Source organism: Peromyscus eremicus, chromosome 14 (genome assembly GCF_949786415.1).
Source record: "Peromyscus eremicus chromosome 14, PerEre_H2_v1, whole genome shotgun sequence".
NCBI lineage: Eukaryota > Metazoa > Chordata > Mammalia > Rodentia > Cricetidae > Peromyscus > Peromyscus eremicus.
The window spans coordinates 46,312,622-46,332,715 of NC_081430.1; the positions used below are offsets into that span (position 1 = coordinate 46,312,622).

The 20,094-nt window shown below is 38.5% G+C and overlaps 1 protein-coding gene across 1 annotated transcript in view; it reads right to left on the minus strand.

Annotated features, from left to right (window-relative positions):
* Nucleotides 1-20,094, minus strand: part of Galc (galactosylceramidase) — a 49,466-nt gene that overhangs the window by 19,929 nt on the left and 9,443 nt on the right. The window contains exons 4-8 of the mRNA XM_059279030.1: nucleotides 19,650-19,763; nucleotides 17,572-17,711; nucleotides 14,212-14,250; nucleotides 8,638-8,768; nucleotides 2,196-2,351 (exon numbers count right to left, since the gene is read on the minus strand). Of these exons, the coding sequence (XP_059135013.1) occupies nucleotides 2,196-2,351; nucleotides 8,638-8,768; nucleotides 14,212-14,250; nucleotides 17,572-17,711; nucleotides 19,650-19,763 (580 nt within the window). The remainder of the gene's footprint in view (nucleotides 1-2,195; nucleotides 2,352-8,637; nucleotides 8,769-14,211; nucleotides 14,251-17,571; nucleotides 17,712-19,649; nucleotides 19,764-20,094) is intronic.

Below are 20,094 nucleotides of genomic sequence, written 5' to 3' on the forward strand. Positions count from 1 at the left end.
GAACTCTTAGTGAGACTGGCTGGGTTCAGATCAGGACTCCACAACCTAACCTCTGTTGACCGCTGTTCCCTCACCTGTGAACTGAGGGTGATGATTGCACCTGGATCACCAGGGAGCAGGGAGGATTAGATGTATTGACCCAACTCCAGCCTCTATTATTCCTGCTTCCGCTGAAGTACTAACTCAAACAGCTTGCTGGTCTGTTTGCAGTCCTTTCTTTCAGATGACAGACACTAATAATTTACAGCACATACTGAGCTCCAGCAGCAGAGCTGTGTGACCCTACAGCTCTCTGAAAATTCAGACACAAAACCTAAGTTTTTATACCTGGCTGGGTTCCTTACAGCTGAAAAACAAACAGCACCCACCCCAAGACTTTCACTTCCCTGACCAAGTGTTCTCCCAAGACACAAAGGTACTCTGGCACTCTTAGAAAAATCTAAGCCTTCTCATTACCTCAATATAAAGTAAAAATAATAATGCTTATTAAACATACACACACTATCAATGGACATCATAAGAGTTCCCGTGAACTGGGTCACACATGGCTGGCATCCTCTATTTGTACACTAGTGTTTTCCAAACATGGGCATCATAAGAATTGCCCTGAGTACTGACCAGATATATAAGTTCCAGGATCCTGGAAGTCTGAGTAGCTGTCTAGAAACCAGTTTAACAAGCATTGCAGGATGACTTAAGACAGGGCATAGGTAGGAAATACTTCTTTATGTAACAGAATATATGGAAGTAATGATAAGTATCTGGATATGGTGATGTATGCCTGCAATTTCAGCATTCAAGAGGTTGAGAGAGAATATAGAGAATTCAAAGCCAGCCTGAGCAACATAGGAAGACTGTGTCTCGAAAACAAAACAAATAAAAAAAATGGGAAGAAAAGAGATGAAGTAAAAATATACTTAACATGAGGGAAAAAAGTCATAATGCCTTGCTAAGTGAGAAGCAGCTTACTCAACAGACCATATACCAAGGTGTCAATTTATTATTTAAATGTATATAAAAACAGGAGACCATTTTAAGGACCATTGTTTCAAGATGGCAACATTATAGGCAGCTTTGTCTCACTTGATACTCATCTTCATTTTCTCAATTGTCTGCAATGAATATGCATTATCCTAATACCAAGCAAGCCACCACAAAAAAAATATGTATATTAGCTGGCTTTTATTAGGCTTCTAATTATTTTATAAGGCTAATTTGGATCTAATTACTTCTAAGCTATCATCAAATCATTTAGGAAGTGTCCCCTTTAAGAATGAAAGGGATTGTGTTGTTCTTTACAAACTTGGTTTTGTGAAGAGTTCACTGATAAAGTTAGGAGATCCCATAAGGAGTCAGCCGCTGATAAAGTTAGGAGATCCCATAAGGAATCGGCCGCTGATAAAGTTAGGAGATCCCATTAGGAGTCAGCCACTCAGGGTAGAAGTGAGTACCAACTAAAGGCTACTGCCTTGCTGTTTTTTTTAAAGGTAGATATGAAAAGAAGGTGTGGGGTAACAAATCTACATTAAAAGAGACAGGGACCAAAACTGCTAAGCGGAATGCACGGACCTGTGCTCTATCTTTCTTTAAAATAAATAAATAAAAGTTACAAATGACATTTTAAAAATATGAATAAAGACTACAAATTAGAAATATTTTTATATGCTCATATTTATGAAAATGATATAATCATGTGATAAAATATCCTTATGTTTTGGAAATACATACTGTAATTTAAAATACATGTAAATTATCAAAAATCATTGCACCGCCTGAGTAAACTGTTCCCCAAGAAACCCAACTTACTTTATAAAGACTCTTCTCAAATATAAAAAAGAAGATATAGATTAGACAAATATTAGGCATATGTAGATTAAGTCAATAAAGCATATGTTTACAACCATTGATTCTAGGATATAAAATTACAGTGGTCCATTATATTTTTCTACTTATTGCATTTTCTAAAATTTATTATAATAAAAGCCCCCCCAGGACGGCTTGGATCTGCCTCTACTAAATGTACCAGGCTCTACTGACTCCCCATGGGAGGCCTTACCTTCCTGTAGGAGGGAATGGGGTGGGGAGGAGGCTGGAGGGACAGGAGGAGGGAAGAGAGGGATCTGTGATTGGTATGTAAAAGGAATAAAAAATTTCTTAATAAAATAAAAGCCCCCCCAAGAGATTGTATAACTTACGATGTCATATTGCCATTGATATAATTCTGATTCAATATGCGACCCCAGCAACCAGCACCATCATCGTCGTTGACGGTGCTAAAATCTTCAGACGACCAAAGCTTCTTCCCTGTCATCTCTGCATTCCACACTGTGTGGGTTCCAGGATAATGGGCTCTGGAAGAGAAGGGGACCAGTGAGGAGCAGTCAGAAGGTACCACTTCTCTGCATGAGATGAGTGAACTGAAATACAGCTCTTCGCCAAGGTTTGCTATTTTAAAACGGCCAAGCAGTTTCCAGAAGACAGATGAAAGATAGGAAGGAGACATCCGCTTCCCACTCTTCCATTGCAGGCAGGCACTCTACAAACAGCAAGTAAACAGAAAGGCAGAAACCTTCATCCACACACAGAATAAAATGACAATATTCTGGACACCGTAAATGGATAGAAGCAAGTTGACTGATGAAGGTTAATGTGGCCACTACCTGGACCACTGCAAGTGGAGAACAAGGTACAGAAAGACTCAGCCTTTCCAGGGTGAGCTGGGGAGCTCTGGACAGGAGGAAAACAGTCAGGAGGAGGCCAAGCAAGGTGAGTCTATTCTGTCTATGAAGAAGCAATAGATTCTCTCTCTCCCTTTAGAGACAGAAATCTTGACATTTACTCCAAGTCAAAACACTAAAACAAATCCACAAAAGCCCCACGGCTAATAGTGTACCAGTAATTCTTGTATGAAAAGAATGAAGTACACTGAGAAAATTAAGTTACTGTCTCAGAGCAGTAGTTATCCTCAGCCATGGGGATTTTAGCCCTGAAGGAGCTAGACAGCCATATCTGGACACTTTGTCAACTGTCCCTGCTGAAGCAGGAGAGGTTTATCAGCTGCACCTAGTAAGCAGAACCCAAGAACACTGCTGCATGTCCTGCAAGACAGAGGACAGATTCCAATGACAAAGAAATACTAGGAAAGACATCAAAAGTGCAGCAGCTGAGACTCTGTCCCAATACGCCAAGCCCTTTCATTCCAGCATATGAACAGACTCAGTCTGGTAATGTATAAATATATACTGACTGTTGCAAGAATAAAATACTGCTCTAATGACAATTGTAGACACTACTGATGAAATGAATCAACACGACTAAAATATTAAATGTAAATTAGAAACTAGATTGATAGGTAATACAATAATAGGAGTACATTCACTAACTTCAAGAATAAGATTATAAACTTTCCAGGTTAATTATTCACACAGTTTTAGCAATACAAGCAGAATAATGAGATTTATTATATCACAATTCTAATCTTTGTACTTTCTTGGAGTATTATAACACCAAAAGATAACTGTAAAGACCTTTTAATCAGTATCATTCGAGGCCAGGTCATGTTAGCAGAAAGCCCTGTTTGGGAATTGCTTGTATCAGTAAAAGTGTGTTGAGGAATAACATAAATGCAGGAAGAACTGAATCACGTGTCGCACATAACAGAGAGCACTACAGAATCTCTCTATTGGACAAAAGTGAGGCTCCAACAGGACCGTGTTGAGTGGCTCAACACAGCTGAGCCAGGCTGGAGGTCAGCATTACAGGCACCCAGGAGCCTCTCAGCTCCTTCTAGGTCTAAAAACTTCATGCACTTACCTTATTACGCCAAACTTGAAAAACCAATCTGCTGATATTCAAACTACTGATGACTGCAAGCCTATAATTCCAACACTCTTACATTTTATCTTTATACGCTTACCTTTACACTGTGATCATAGTGTTCACTTTTGGCAATTCAGTCAAACATTAATTGTCAATATATTAAAAGTTAGGGTGCTCCTAGTTGGCATTCAGGAAAATGTATGTCTGATATACCTGTTGTTGTTGTTGTTGTTTTCTGTGACCAGGTCTCATTCTGTTACCCAAGTTAGCCTAGAACTCACTATGTAACCCCAGGCTGCCCTCACATTTAGGGACCCTCTCGCCTCCGCCTTAGTATGCTGGCATGAACCACCACACCTGGCTTGTCTGATGTAGCCAATGAAAATATACTCATATCTATATTTTTAAAGAAGGAAAATCCTAAAAAAAAAATTGTTATGCTATCATTGATCTTTAGAAGGTCATAAAAGAAGTAAAAATTAACTCTGTCTTTATAAGAGTCCACATCTTCCAAACTATTTCTACATTTTACAATTTTATAATCTGAACTATATTTCTCTTATCTTAAATATATCTCATGTATTTCTCTGAGCTTTGTTTATATCTTTTGGTTTATTTAATTTAATCTGGCATATCAAATTTTCACTCAACACGTAATCAAAAAACTGTTTTTTGATTTTGAAAATTAAGTTTCAAAACCCAGTCTGTCTCCCACCTCTGACACACCTAAGTTAGACTACCACATTTCCAGTGATCCATAGACATGTGACTGAAGGCTACCGTATCAGACAATGCAGGCCCAAGGCCTTAACAAGGTCAGCGACAGGCAACAAACAAGCCCTTCAGGAATGGCAGAGGCTCCTTACGAGAATGAGAAGCCAGAGCAGAATCCAACTAAATCAGGCAATGGTGTCTACCGTGAGGGAAAGCGCACAAGGCACTGGGGAGAGTGGGGCCCAGCAGAAACATCCCAGGAGGCACAGCGACTCCAAAACTAAAATCTGCTCATACAGCACAAGCCACATGCAACATGAATGGTGCCAGGAGGTACACATTTCCTCTGGCAGGCGGAGCCAAGGAACAAACATCTCATAAGATTGAAACCTAGAAACAATACAAATAACCACTGAGGAAGGATTTAAAAGGTCACACATACAAAACGGAAACAGTCACAAAATTGCTCAGCCGGGTAAGCATTCTAGGTCATTCTGACCTAGGGAGGGTTTTCTGTAGTAGAGATTGTCATCATTAAGATCATAAGCAGGTAGGTGTAGTGACTCAAGCCTGCAATCACATCCCCTAGGCAGATGTCATAAGGATTGTTTGAGATCAGCCTGGGCCAGAGAAAACAACAAAAAAGAAACCCCCCACTAAAGGCCTTTCCTACTTCTCTGGAATTTGTAATGAACAACCGATGAGCATCCTACATGGTCAACAAGGCAGTTATCCAAGTAGCATGTTGAAATCTTGAGGTCTGCCTGCTTCTGTCTTCTGAACATTGGGATTAAAGATATGCATCATTTCATAAGTTATAACAAATAAAAGTATAGAAGTGATCCAAAATGTTAGCAGTTCAAAGTTCATACCAAGTTCTGAGAAGACATTCAAGAGAAATGTTTCCTTTGTTTACTGGTGGCATGCATGTCTGACTGACTTGCAAACTTTAAAGACAGAACATCCTTTTCCATGATTTTTTTTGTTGTTGTTGGTAAAGTTTCTATGTTAAAAAGATGAGAACTGCTGTATTGATTTCCCTTCTTAATAAATCTCTAAGTGTTCAGTACAGGGGAATGCTACTCTCTTCTACGAAATGCCATCTTAATGAAATTTTAAACAGGCAAAATTATTCCTTGGTATTAGAGTCAGGTTAGTAGTTACAATTTGAGGTAAATGCATAGAAAGGTTTCCAACTGGTCTGGGTACTTTACAATTTTCTAGGTGATAGGTCCATATGTATGTTCATTCTGTGGTAATTTATTAGCTCACCTGGCATGAGAAATACCAACCATAGATGTAATTAGATCCTCATCACCACTGTTTAAAACAAACAACAACAACAAAACCAAAAAAAAAAAGGAGGGGCACAGCATAGGAGCATAAAGCAGTTCTCAATTTCAGCACAACCAAAATTGTTGGCTGGTTAATTTTAGACGTGGGAGAGGTGACCTGGGTACCCAAGAATTGCAAACGCTTCTGGCATCCACCCACAACAGGCCTTTATCCAACTAAGATAGTTACAAATAGTCCCAGAAATTGCCCAATGTTTCCTAGGAGACAAAATTGTCCCCAGCTGGAACAACTGATGTCTAGCTCTGAATCAGAATGACCGTGACCTGCAGACACAGACACAAGTCTGCCAAGTAAGAAGACACCTCCTTCAGCAAGAACCAAGAGGCCGAACCCACAGCAGCAGATTCTGCATTACCAGAATCATGGTATAGATCATTTAATAACAGAAAACATCTGTAACAAGGAAAACCCAAATATCAGTTACATCAAAACTGTAAATGTGGGCAGGAGAGATGGTTGAGTGGTTAATAAAGCTTGCTGTTCTCTTCAGGAAGCTGCAAATTCAGTTCCCAGACACCCACATCAGACAACTCACAAACTCATTATCTCTGCTCCAGAGCATTCAAGACCTTCTTCTGGCCTCCAACAAGAGCACCTGCTTATGTGTGGCCTATAAATACACACACACACACACACACACACACACACACACACACACACTCACACACATTTAAAAAGAAAAGAAATATGATTTTTTCAGAGCAGTATTAGAAAGCAAAATTTAATTAAATGCAAGAGATGTATCTAAAATAAAATGACCTTGAAAGTAAAAAAATTAAAGGTAATGAAAACTGAAAGCAGGATTCCTCTTAATCTCAAGGAAGAATTCAGTTCAAGAAATACTGAATGAGTCACAGAATGACATTTCTTTCAATAATAGTTAGAAAGTACAAAGATAAAACACTCATTATCTGTATGCCAAGGAACACTAAACAACTCTCCTGCAAACAAAACTGTAAGACTGAGAGTCAGTACTGTACTAAAAGAGGAATGTGCAAGGCAGCTCCACACAGACCATGTGGACAGTGTAATTAGTATACAAAGCATTTGAACTATATCAGTGAATGTATATACTGAACCCAATCTGTATCCTATTAGAAAAAATACCCTAAGTCAGAAAGTAATTCTTGAGAAAAAGAATTTTAAATAATACATTTACCACTATATGACCACAATCAATAAAACATTAATCAATGAGAACAAAAGAAATAAAGCTATGGCTCAGAAGAAAAGTAATTTCACTAAAATACCCATATGAGTAATGAGTAACAAAACACCAAACTTCTTCATGAAGTACAATAGAAACTACCCATCCATTCTAACAGCCTTCCTAGCCAAACACATTCAAGAAGAACAGTCTTGCCTCCCTCAGATCTGAGATTTTTCATGTAAGTTCTAATGCAAAATCTTCCATTTTTACTGTGTAAAATGTTTAAATATAAATGTACACTCTCTTTGAAAAAAAAAAAGCCCAAATGTAATTTACTCTCATCAATTTCCCAGAAGAACAGGCTAGACGTGTCCTAAAGCTCAAGGGTGAACTGCTGATATCTAGACTAAGAAAACTTCACAGAACAAGCTACCTACTCACTCACATAAGTTACAAGGAGAAAACAGACAAGGAATTAGAGGGGCTGAATTACAAATCAATTGGAAGAGATGTCATTACCAGCCAAGAGATGACTCTTAAATGGATCCAGAGCCAATCAACTACAACTAGAAAATCAGAGTAATATATAGTTGATAATATCAAGAAACAATTACCTGCTTAGGTAATTGATGGTATTATTTATGGCAAAGGGGAAAGAATCTACAACTTTATATAGACATGATGATATCTGTAGGGAAGAAATGCAACACAATGTCTGAAGTTTTTTCCCAAACATGGAGAGGATAGACGCAGAAATGACAAATGGCCATGGGTTCTTACTTTCTGAGGCTGAGTGATCAGAACATACATATTTATATTTCTGCTTACTTTGGTAAACATTGAAAAGTCTTGTGTGGGGGCATAGCTCAATGGTAGAGCACTTGCCTTAGCATGCATGAGGCCCTGGGTTTGGTCCCCAACACTGAAAATTAAAAATAAAAATAAAACACTAAGAAACAATAAAATCCAAAATTTTTCCCTTAGAAACAAAGTATATGCAGAGATTAAGCTATGTCAAAACAGATGAAAAGTCAAATTTCACACATATGCAGATTCTATTTTTAAATGCTTATATACCATCATGACACATGGAACATATGTTCAAATTGCTGAACCCAATTCAGTTAGGCCCCAGAGAGCTGTAAGGCAGAAATGGACTAATAAAGAGAGTCAAATGTCTAAGAGTCAAAATACTAAGGATACAAGAATAAAGACAGTCAGTGTACATATCAAACCACATACAAAACTGTTCATGCATGAACACTGAGTTCCAGGGAACCCAAGCTAGAAATGAAGTTCACAACATCACCTTGGTAACTTCTAAATACCTGCCTCTTAATCTAAATAAAGCCCCATTTTATTAATCTAAACATTAACTCATTTATTTACAAAGTCACCAATACATTTCATTGTCATAGAAGGAACCCCAGATACACATCTCAAAGAGAAAGGAATGAACTGTGAGTGAGCAATGTCGTAGTGAGTAAATACTACCATGAAATGTGATCACAGGAGCGGAGAAGGTGAGAAGAAAGGCATAGCCAACACCCGATAAAGAAACAACACACTGTTGGTTTTCAAGGTAAACTGCACCTTACCCTACGACATCAACCGCCTTCCAGAGGTCATGGTCCAGCAGCATGGAAGAAGAAATCGGCTCCCAGAGATTATCACTTGCTATGATTTTCACTTGCTGGAGACCTTGATAATCCAGCATTTTTCTTAATTCCTTTGGATACATAAACAGAACACAGCTTTTAGTTGCTGGAATATGACCAAAATAGCCAGAGTATCTTTCAAAAATCCTGCATTCTGATGACAGTTGCACTGCTTCTCAACAGGAGTGAGTTTCTGTGATAATACTGTGGAGAATTCTGGGAACAGGAAGGCTGAGTCAGGAGACGCTGCCAGCTGCCGCCATGAGTACCAACATGTAAGATACTGGTACGCCACGAGCCATGTGGCAAGGTATGGATTTATAGAAATGGGTTAATTTAAGATAGAGGAACTAGATAACAAGAAGCCTGCCACGGCCATACAGTTTGTAAGCAATATAAGTCTCTGTGTGTTTACTCGGTTGGGTCTGAGCAGCTACGGGACTGGTGGGTGAGAGAGATTTGTCCTGACCGTGGGCCAGGCAGGACTGGAGAAAACTCCAGCTACATTACAATTTATGAAATTTCCAATGAATGTACTCTTTTAAAGAAGCAAATAATAAATTCTCTAATTAAATCCATGCTGCCCTTTACAATAGTTGGTGTTTTAAAATTTATGTTCTTATATATTGTCCTAGGTGCTGTGAGTGGCAGGAATATGTAGTATGAATTCAGTTGAATATGATAAAGCTAAACCTGGAAAAGCAAGGCATTCTTCCAGAGGAACCCAAATCTCAAGGTGTATTTGGTGTTATTCAGCTTTTAATACATCAACTGTTTCCTGCTATGAATTTCTTGTGAGCTCTCATACCTTCCCCAAGAACTTCTAATAGTGCATTTTATCTGATATACTTCTCTAGCATTCAAAGCCTAAAGGCAGACAGGACAAAGCATTTCAGACCAACCGTTAAGTCTCCTGAATTTAGGTAAACACCCTCATGGAGACACAGCCTGTCTCCTAAGCCTAGGAGACAGGTGAACTTAGGTGCATAGCTTTGTTCCTTATGCAAATAAAGTTCAGATCCTCCTTTCTCTTACAGCCCAAGTGGCATTCCAGAGCTACTGACTCAGAACAAAAGGGCTTTTTTGGATATCAGGTGCAGTGAAGCCATGAAGGCAGGTTTCACAGCTCCAAGCAGAGTTACCCTGCCCTGCCAATATACAGAGACATAGAAATAGAGACACAGTTACATTTTAGTGACTCACAGACTCTCTTACCTAACCACCTGTAAGAGTGTAGTTGGAGCACATTTATGATAAACTCGTAACGTTTCACCTAATCACTTATGAGAATATATTTTTAGCACATAAATTCCCTTTCTGACTCATTCTAGGCCTTATTTTGACCCCACCTCCTCTATTCTCTCCCCTTTTGGGTTGCAGATGAAGCTGACTCACTGCTCTTGTGGGGACCTTGGAAGCCTTGCATTGTGTTGTGAGAGTTACTGCTTGCAGGGTGGTAGACTGGTTCCAGGAGAGGAAGGGGAAGGAACCAAGATGGAGAGACATGAAGATGAAGATGAGGATGAGGCAAAAAGAGCTTAGTTAGAACTAGGATAGGACAGGAGGAAAAGGGACAGAGAGGAGCTAAGTATGAGTACAGAACTGGTGCTGTGTAGATAGAATTTAATCTCAGAGGAATAAAGTGGAAGGATGAAAGAGCTCGGTGTACTTAGATTCATTCCCTCAGATTACCTCCGCCTTAGCGTCTTCCCCAGGACTCTGGGAGAAATTTCCTCAGGGATGGCCCCTGAGGAAATTTCAATACCTAGGTTAGAAAATGTAATGAAAGTTAGAGTGGCAAGTTGAATCCATCTTTCAAGGACTCTCATTTGAGCCCAAAAGGTCAGTAGGATAGAGAAGCCCTTAACTTACATTAGGAAATCAATTTTATATTTCATTATTCAAGTTTTTTTTCTTATTCTTACAGAAAGGAAAAAAACAAGTCAATTATGCATTTATTTATCATTGTCAAAACCTAGTCTAGTCTTTATGAACTTACTCCTAAACAATCATCAGGAATTTTGTGTATATTTTTATATGCAATATAATTGAAAACATTGTTAAACACACATAATCTGTAAGCTGTGACTTATAAATCAGTTTCTGTCTCATAGTATGATTATAGCACTCTGTACAAAGTTTTATCATATTTCAAATGTTGTTTTTATTGGGTAGTCCTTCTCTTCCAAAAACTACAGCTATTTATCTATTTACAAGTAAAGAAGGAAAGATGGTCTGGAAGGCCCAGAGACTTCACATCCACATCTGTCTAGCATGCTCAGATACTAGAAGGTGCTTTTCAGACATCATGATCCCAAACTACCAGGAAGCCAAAGTCAATCATAAATATAACTACACAGCAAAAATAATCTTAAAATAAGTGATACACTTTGCAGAGTACATAAATAACTATATATATATTTTACTCTTAAAATCAAATCCTCCTTCTCTCCATAAGCCATCTCACCACACAATAAGGACCGTGTATTCATTAAGGTCATATGAACTGAGCACCTCCCTATATTCATTTGTCATGATTTAACTCTACAGCAGGAATTTCAACAGATCACAGAATCTAATAAATCCTCCTGTTATAAAAATAGAAAGTATAAATTAAATGTATCTATATCCTAAGACATTTAGTGTAGGAAAACCTAAGGTCAGAAGAAAAATAAAGTCTGACTTCAAAACACTAATAGTAAATCTAGGTGCAATAATTAAATTACTAACTTAAAAGAAAGTGGAAACCAAATGTTAATAATTGCAATGTTCCTAAAAATGAAATAAACACTGCCATTGCTATGCTAGGCACGCACTAACTTGAGCATCCATTCTTGCCTCTTTCTGACTCATAAAGCTCATGACCTTCCACTAACAATCATGTACTCCAGTTTTCTAATAAACCCACTGTGCTAACTTCCATACCCAACCCACTCCCACATCTCTATGAACAAGATCTCCTAGAAAGAGCAGTTAGATCAATCAGAACCTCAGTAATGGGGAGGGGTTGAGATATGCCAGAGCCTAGTTATAAATTCATGGGCTGTCTTTAGCCCCCTAAATCACTATTCCTTGTCCACCTCTGTGTTAGACCTAACATCCCATGACATAGAGTATTTGGGGATGTATTACTTAACAGAACCCTAGTTTCTACCAGCCAAGGGGCTCAAAGTATCATCAGACCACATCTGAGGCCTACAGCTGATCATTCTGCTTTGCTGTAACTATGTATTTAATGTGTCCACCAATGCATAAGACAAGTGTCTTGTTTGTGATTTTCTTTGTTCTGTTACTATAACATTTCATAAAACTGCTTCCACATTGGAACATGAAATTGGGAGTAACCTAAAACCTAGACCATGGTCACTTGTATTTGTCTCCAGAATAAACAACCTCTTAGCCTTGGTTACTGCATTGACACCACCTTTTACCACCCTACTTCATGCTTGCAGCCTGGCACTGACAGTCACCTCACTGTGGCTGCAATGGATCCTCTCCAAACAATAACCTACCTCCTTGCTAACTACAAATTTGTTAAGATGTGCCATCACCCCAGTGACCACAGTAGCCTACTGCCTGGGCTCAGTGCCACTCTTGCTCCTCTCTTGTCTGACCCAAGACACCTTTCAGCTCTGACTTCAATACCATGTGCCTGCCTTAGTAACTGGGGAGTGCCTGCCCACATACTCTTTGAGTTCCTGCCACAACTATACAGAATCTCTTTCACCAGACTTCCCCAACCAAGCTAGGGAGAAGGTTCATGTCTTCTAAGTATTTTCTGAAATGTCAATATTTTCATTATGCTTTTAGAAAAATTATGACTAATATTTTCTCTCTATCCCATTGCCAAAACTTCTTTTGAGCAGAAACAGTATTCCACATCATTGCATTCCAGACATAATAACAATGACTGACATAGCATGTATTGAACAAATATCACTGATTTGTTGACTAAATAAGCAAAAGAAATGCATTGGAAATTATCTGCTTAGAAGCATATACACTTGATTTAAAGAAAAACAGCAAAAATTTAAATGAAATGTAATTACAAAATATCTCTTGGAGAAAAGTGATGTAAGACAAGACAAACTGAGATGAAAAGGAAACTAGTGAACAGCTAAATCTGAGAAGGAAAACTCCTGGGTTTTCCCAGTGACAGGAATCACTACTTTCAGTTTTCTGTTGCCTGAAAAGTGCGATAATAACCACCTCATGGGAGAGACTTGAAGGTATTACAGTGATCCAAGAAAAGTAGCGAAGGAAAATTTAAACATACTGAGTACTACCTCCTCAATGATGGCAAACAGAACTGTGTTATATAACGTACTCTGTCCTAGTTAGCTTACCTGTCAACCTGACACAGGCCAGAGTCACAGGAGAAGAGTCTCATTTGAGGGACTGCCCAGATCAGATTGGCCTATGGTCCTGTCCATGGGGGTTGCCTTGACTGTTAACTAATATGGGAAGGTCCAGTCCACAAAGGGCAGCACAATCCCTAGACAGATGGCCCTGAGCTAGCTAAGCATGAACCTGAGAGTGGGCCAGCAACAGCATTCCTCCATGGTTTCTGCTCCAAGCTCCTTAAGCTCATGCCCTGATTTGGCTCAGTAATGGACTGCCTTGGAAATGTAAGCCAAGTAAGTCCTTTCCTCCCCAAAAGCTGCCTTTGGTCAGAGGACCTTATCACAGGCAGAAATGTAACTAGAGCACACAAGAACAATATCATGGGTATTTCAAAGAAATTCAGAAATATGATAAAGAAAAATGCTAAATTTCTTGTCTTTAAAATCTAAAATAATAACAATTGTTTTATAACATTTATCATAATTCAGAATTCTAAACCTAATATATATATAATATGTACATTATATATATGCACACATATTTATATATGCACATATTTTGCTTGTTTGTTGAGATATATAATCCTGACTGTCCTGAAACTCACTATTTAGACCAGAGCAGCCTCAAAACCACAGACCTGTCTTCGCCTCCCAAGTACTAGGATTAAAGGTGTGCACCACTACACCTAGCTAATGTTTTGTTTCATTTTGTTTAGTTTTTCTTTCGGTGCTAAAGGGCTTCAGATAAGCATGAAGTCCACTGTAAGCCACAACACTACCCCATAAAAGAATATTCAACACAACTCTTCAGACAGAAGTCATTCAGGGCCTATGGAGATTTGCATACATATTCTTCAATATCAGGAGTACAGACATTAAGAATTTCATTTTATGTTACACCTAGCAAATTAATTATGCTGTCAAAAATAATGTTTCTAGCCGGGCGGTGGTGGCGCACGCCTTTAATCCCAGCACTCGGGAGGCAGAGCCAGGCGGATCTCTGTGAGTTCGAGGCCAGCCTGGACTACCAAGTGAGTTCCAGGAAAGGCGCAAAGCTACACAGAGAAACCCTGTCTCGAAAAAAAAAAAAAAAAAATGTTTCTAATCCAACTGTCCTCCAAATTTTTGCATATAAAAATATAAGAAAAAAAGAGATTAAAGTTTTACAGACCTTTATATAGCTGGCATCAAACGGTCTTTCATTCCAAATCTGCAAGGCAAAAAATCCAAAATATCTGAACTGAAAGTTTGTAAATATCCAAAAATGAACATTATCATTAAAGTGCCACTTCTCATACCAGCTTTCATTCTGATAAGCTATTTTCCTAGCTTCTGAAAATGGCTGTCATAGAATTTGTAAATAAGTTTATAAAGCAACATACCTTTTTAAAAAAAAGAAGTTTTTTTAAAAAAAAACATTTTTAAAAAAATACTTAGAGAATATTTTCAAAGTAATTTATGGGGCTGGAGAGGTAGTGCAATGTTAAAGAGCACTTGGTACTCTCTCGGAGGATCAGAGTCATTTCCAGCCCCTGTGGTGGCTCAAAACAGTCTCTAATCACAGTTCCTGGAGGTCCAGTACCCTCTTCTGGCCGATATGGACAGCAGGCATACAGGGGTACACATACACACATACAGGTAAACACTCATATACATAAAATCATTTTTTTCAAAGTAAGTAATTTATTCTAGAAATTTCCAACAACTGAATGCAAAAAAAAATATTATAACTGTAATGTGTACAAAGACTACATTGGGCATTGGAGAACTAACAGGCATGAGAATCACTGAAATAATTCTGTTATATAAACATAGTAAAAAAGCAAATTATTCACCAGGGCACTGTATAGAAAGAATTTGTTTACACAGAGAAATGTAATGATCATCAAGAACACAGAGCAGGCTCTTAATCAGGAAGGGGAAAGGAAACACACTCCACTCTCAAGTTCAGCATCATGAGGGTGCAGTTTCAGTATCGAAAGGGAACTTCTGAGACTTCAGTCTTGTAGTCAAGAAAACCCTTATAGAGGTGAGCCTACAGTCTAGGTGTGACAGAGAACTTATTAAAGAAGTGCCTCACAGCATGTGATTATTAGAGGCTAAAAGAGATCCATCTGTATCTAATCACACTAATGGGTTAAATACACCAACACTAAAATAAATATACAATAAATAAAAATCCCAGATACAAACTGTGAGTTATAATTTGGAAAAGTAGAGTAAAAGCAAGTATACTCTTGACTCCCCCTTCCTATGGCCATAGTTCCTCATGCCTAAATCATCCTACAGGAGGACTGTGGATCAGCAGCAGCATCTGGCTCTCACTGACAAGAGATCCTTAATCTTGATGTTGCTGGACCATGACAGCCACAGTTCTGCCACACAGTAGGCACTCAGGAAGTGCTGGCTAATCATTTAACTTGTGAGTGCATGAGAACTTCATATCAATTTTAGTCAGTGTTGTATTAAGATGCACATGCTTACAGAGACCCAATATGGCCATGTGAGGTGTTGTAGGGAACAGTTTTAGGAATGTGGCCAGCCTCCAACACACAAACTCAGTACGTTTTATACTTTTTAACACATTAAAAGATGTTAAAAACAGTTTCAGACAAAAGGAAGCAGATTTCCTTCAGTCTGCAAACTCTTGCCCATCACCTATATTTTCAAGGTCTGAGAGAGAAAAACACTTTTCAGTTTGAAATGGTTATACTGTAAATGGTTATGTGTCTTAATATTGCCTATGACCTACTAATGCCAACTTAATATTTATGCACCAGCTCTTTATTTAAAAATTCAGGTAATGCTTGGGGCACACTAACCAGAATGAGAATAACTTTTAAAGCATAAAGGAACCACATTATTGTTTAAGAGCTAGATAAAAGCTTTGAAGGAGAATTTGAATTGGAGTAGCACAAAAAACTTCCTAACCATAGCCAGTCAAAATGCAGAGTTGTGGAGTCCAGCCCCAATGGATAGATTTACCAAACACTCCCACACCCACCTAAGGCTCAGAAAGCATTCCAGTAGAGGGGGCAGTAAGTTTGTTAGAACCAGAGATCAGGGAGTTTGCTGTGAGGTTGTGCCTCCTAGTAATTCATGTCAGAAACAACTCCCATAAAGTCTCACCAACATGACTGCTCCAATGTGAGCTGAACAAGGACAATACCAATAGACACGCCAAAGTGGATGGGAAAAGCCTATGGGGCCTCAACACCACACAATGAATTACAGGCTGGGAGGGGTTAAGTTCCCCAGGGGAACTGCATACCAATTGGTTGTCCAATGCCAAATGTCAGCCATGAAGAGATACATATGAGTAATATTATGTGGTCTGAAGAGGTTATATTTAGGAATATATGTGTGCAATAACAATTAGAGAAAAGAAAAAGAGGCCATGGATTTGAAGGAGAGTGGGAAGGGGTATGTGGGAGGAAAGGAAAAGGAGAAAGGTAATTATATTATAACCTCAAAAATAAAATTAAAAAAAAAACTTTCCAATTAAAAAAGTTTTGCTGTAAAAAAAAACTTAAAAGAGAAGAAAATATTCAGTACTGTTCAAAGGCAAGAATAATTTGGATTGGCAAAGAATAATAATAAGGGGTCACCTGCGGGTCTCTTGTAGTGCTATTAGACACCAAAGGAACATGTCAGTCTCATGACTCAAAGGGGTTAATCAACAAAGCACAACAGAATCCAGCATTAGGTAAGGAGGAAAGACTGAGTGCAGGCAAAAGGCCACACTAGGTACAGACTAGGAGACAGAGACAAAGCCAAGTATTGGGGTTTTTTTGGGTTTTTGTTTGTTCGTTTGTTTTGTTTTTTTTTTTTTTGTTTTCTGTTTTAGTTTCAACTCCATCATAGCTTTGTTTGGTTTGATTTTCTCATGGTAGTTATGTGAGTTCAACTTTCTGTTTACTGAAATAACAAGAACCATTTATACATTCCCTAGATAAAAAAAAATCCCACATTTTTGAGGCACCGATATAAAAATCGGGCTTCCTTTGAACCCCACTGACTAGAAATTAAACAAAACTAGTCCCTGACACAGTAATCCCATTGATCCATTCAGGAAAAGTTTTTTGTTTTTCATGTGTTCTGAGTTTTGTAACCTGAAATACTTCCCTTTTTTCTTCATAAAATTATATCAAGGGGCCAGAGAGATGGTTCAATAGTTAAGAGCACTGGCTGCTCTTCCAGAGGACCTTGGTTCAATTCCCAGCAACCACAACAAGGCTCACAACCACCTGTAATTCCCAGTTCCAGGGGACCTGATGTCCTCTTCTGGCCTATGAGGACACTGCATGTACATGGTACACAAACATATAAGCAAGGAAAACACCCATGTACATAAATAATAGTTAAAAACTAAAAACTACATCAAAGCATAGTGCAATGCAATATGTAAACTATATTTCTATACATAAAGTATGGTTGTACATCTTTTTTAATGGGACAAAAAGTGAATCAAATTACTTTCTAAAATTTCTAAAATACAAAAAACAAGTCATATTTCCAATGTGTTACTAACCCCAATATAGTCAATGTCCAGGTCATGATAACGCTTGGCACCCAAAATCCATCTTACAATATAGTAGGCAGTCAGCTGAAGATTTACATAAGGCCAACTGAAACCTTTGCCCAGCCATCCGGGGAATGCCCACGGCAACCCTGCAGGGAGGAGGCAAAAGGGGAACACATGAGACAGTGCCAGCACTACCGAGAACAAGTGAGAAATCCAGTGCACTAGGCGGAGGTCGGTGTACAGCCGGCTGAGAGAGAGAGTCTGCCACACACAAACGTACAACGTCTTCCTACTCAATAAAAACTAAGATTTCTTACTGATCCCTACAGCCACGTCCTATACTTCCAAATGTCCTTCCAAGTAAATGAAATAAAAACAGCATTTTCTAACAGAAAGAAATGCACAACATTTTAACATCTCTACTCGCTGTGGGCATGATCAATATTACATTCCTGTTCTCTGAGGTCAAATTGAAAAGTCCTGAAAGGCTTATTCCAAACTACCGTAAGTGTAATGTAAAGTTCTCACTCACAAGGACATCTTCTTAATAATTAGGGTTAAATCAACAATAGGTGAAACAATCAAGATGAGCAAACCTAAATTGTCCATTAAATAAATATGGAAATATCAATGAATGACTCAAGAGGAAAAGGCTGCTGTGTGAAGGGAACGTCACCGAGTGGGTGGAGATTCTTCCAGTAACTCTGACTGTGAAGTTAGAAATGAGAACAGAAAGGCACTAGCTCTAATCCCTACTTCAAGTACAGTATTTTCAAATAAACTCAGTAGCTCATTTCCAATTCAATATATTACCAATCTAGTTCACTGCTAAAAAAAGAAATCAGAATCAACACGATACAATTTTTTTTCTAAGCTAATTTCACTACATAAAAAGTATGACATTGAAACAATAGAACATTTAAAAACAACAAAATCCAAACTACAGTGAAGGTCCCCTATGTGAGTCTTCACTAGGATGTCTATACCTAAATGAGGGCTGACCTTAAAAGCAGAACAGCAGGGAGCATGTACTCAATTCAAAGATGACTCTACTGTTCCAAACAGTTCTGGAATCTGATCATAAAAGCCCATTTGGAAGAACACACTCTTCATTTGGTTTTTAATTTAGAAAATAATATTCTTTCTTTTAATGATCAAGGAAACTAATCTTCAGTAAATTGAAGTAAGGTATTTAAAGTAGGTCACAATTCTATTAACTCAGTCTGAATGTAAGTCTGCTTCAAAACAGCAAATTCATTTCAAATGATAAAAGCCCTAGTCTCCAGCTGTTTAAAGTAGCTCATGCTGCTATAAAACTGAGAAATAAATGTAGTCCATCCTGAGCAACTATCCAATCTGCCACTAACACCTAAGCTCAATATGGGCATTTTCTTCATTCCTGATTGATGGGGGAGGGCCCAGCCTATTGTGGGTGGGGCCATCCCTGGGCTGGTGGTCCTGGGTTCTAGATGAAATCAGGCTGAGCAAGCCCTGTTGAGCAAGCCAGTAAGCAGCATCCCTCCATGGCCTCTGTGTCAGCTCCTTCCGCCAGGTTCCTGCCCTGTTTGAGTTCCTGACCTGACTTCCTTAGATGATAAACAGTGATTCGGAAGTATAAGCCAAAAAAAATTTTTTTTCCTCCCCAACTTGCTTATAGGTCATGGAGTTTCATGGCAGCAATAGATGAAACCCTAACTAAAACACCAAGATTTAAAAATAACAAGCCAGGCATAAGAAAGGTAGCCTGTAATCCTAGCACTTCAGAGACAAGAGAATGAGCTAGAGGCCAGTTTGGGCTACATAGCAAATTCCAGGCTACCTTAGGTCACAAAGTGAGACTCTGTCTCAAAAATCAATCAATCAAATATATACATATAAAAGAATAAAATTATAAATTATAAAGCATAAAGATACAACATAATGAATGGTAACAATGAAGATCAATCCTGATATATGCTTCGTAGATGGTAGTACAGAGGGTGATACCAAAACATGAGCATTTCCACAATTAAAAGAGACTTCACAAGCATGATTTCAAATGTAAAAGTTAAAGGAAACGAGATCCCTAAGCACTGCAACCTTACCCATGAGTATAATGTTAGGGTTCCTCTTCTTGGCTTCCTTCATTAACCACCACTCATAGCCTCGGAAATAATTCTCATCTAGTTCATAGTGCATGTGGGAAGGTTCGGTGCCATCTGAATAGGGAGAAAGCAACAGGAAATGACTGTGAGTGGTGCTTCTAGAGCCATTTAAGTTCTCCCTCTCTCTCTCCTCTCTCTCTCTCTCTCTCTCTCTCTCTCTCTCTCTCTCTCTCTCTCTCTCTCTCTCTCTCATGCACACATACACACACATAAGTCTCACACACTCACACACACTCATAGTTTCACACACTCATACACGAAACACATACTCTTTATATATAATCTCACACATTCACACTCACACATACTCAAATTCACACTCATACACACACACAAACAATTTTTAACATGGTACTTTTCTTTCTTATATTCTAGTTCTGATTCA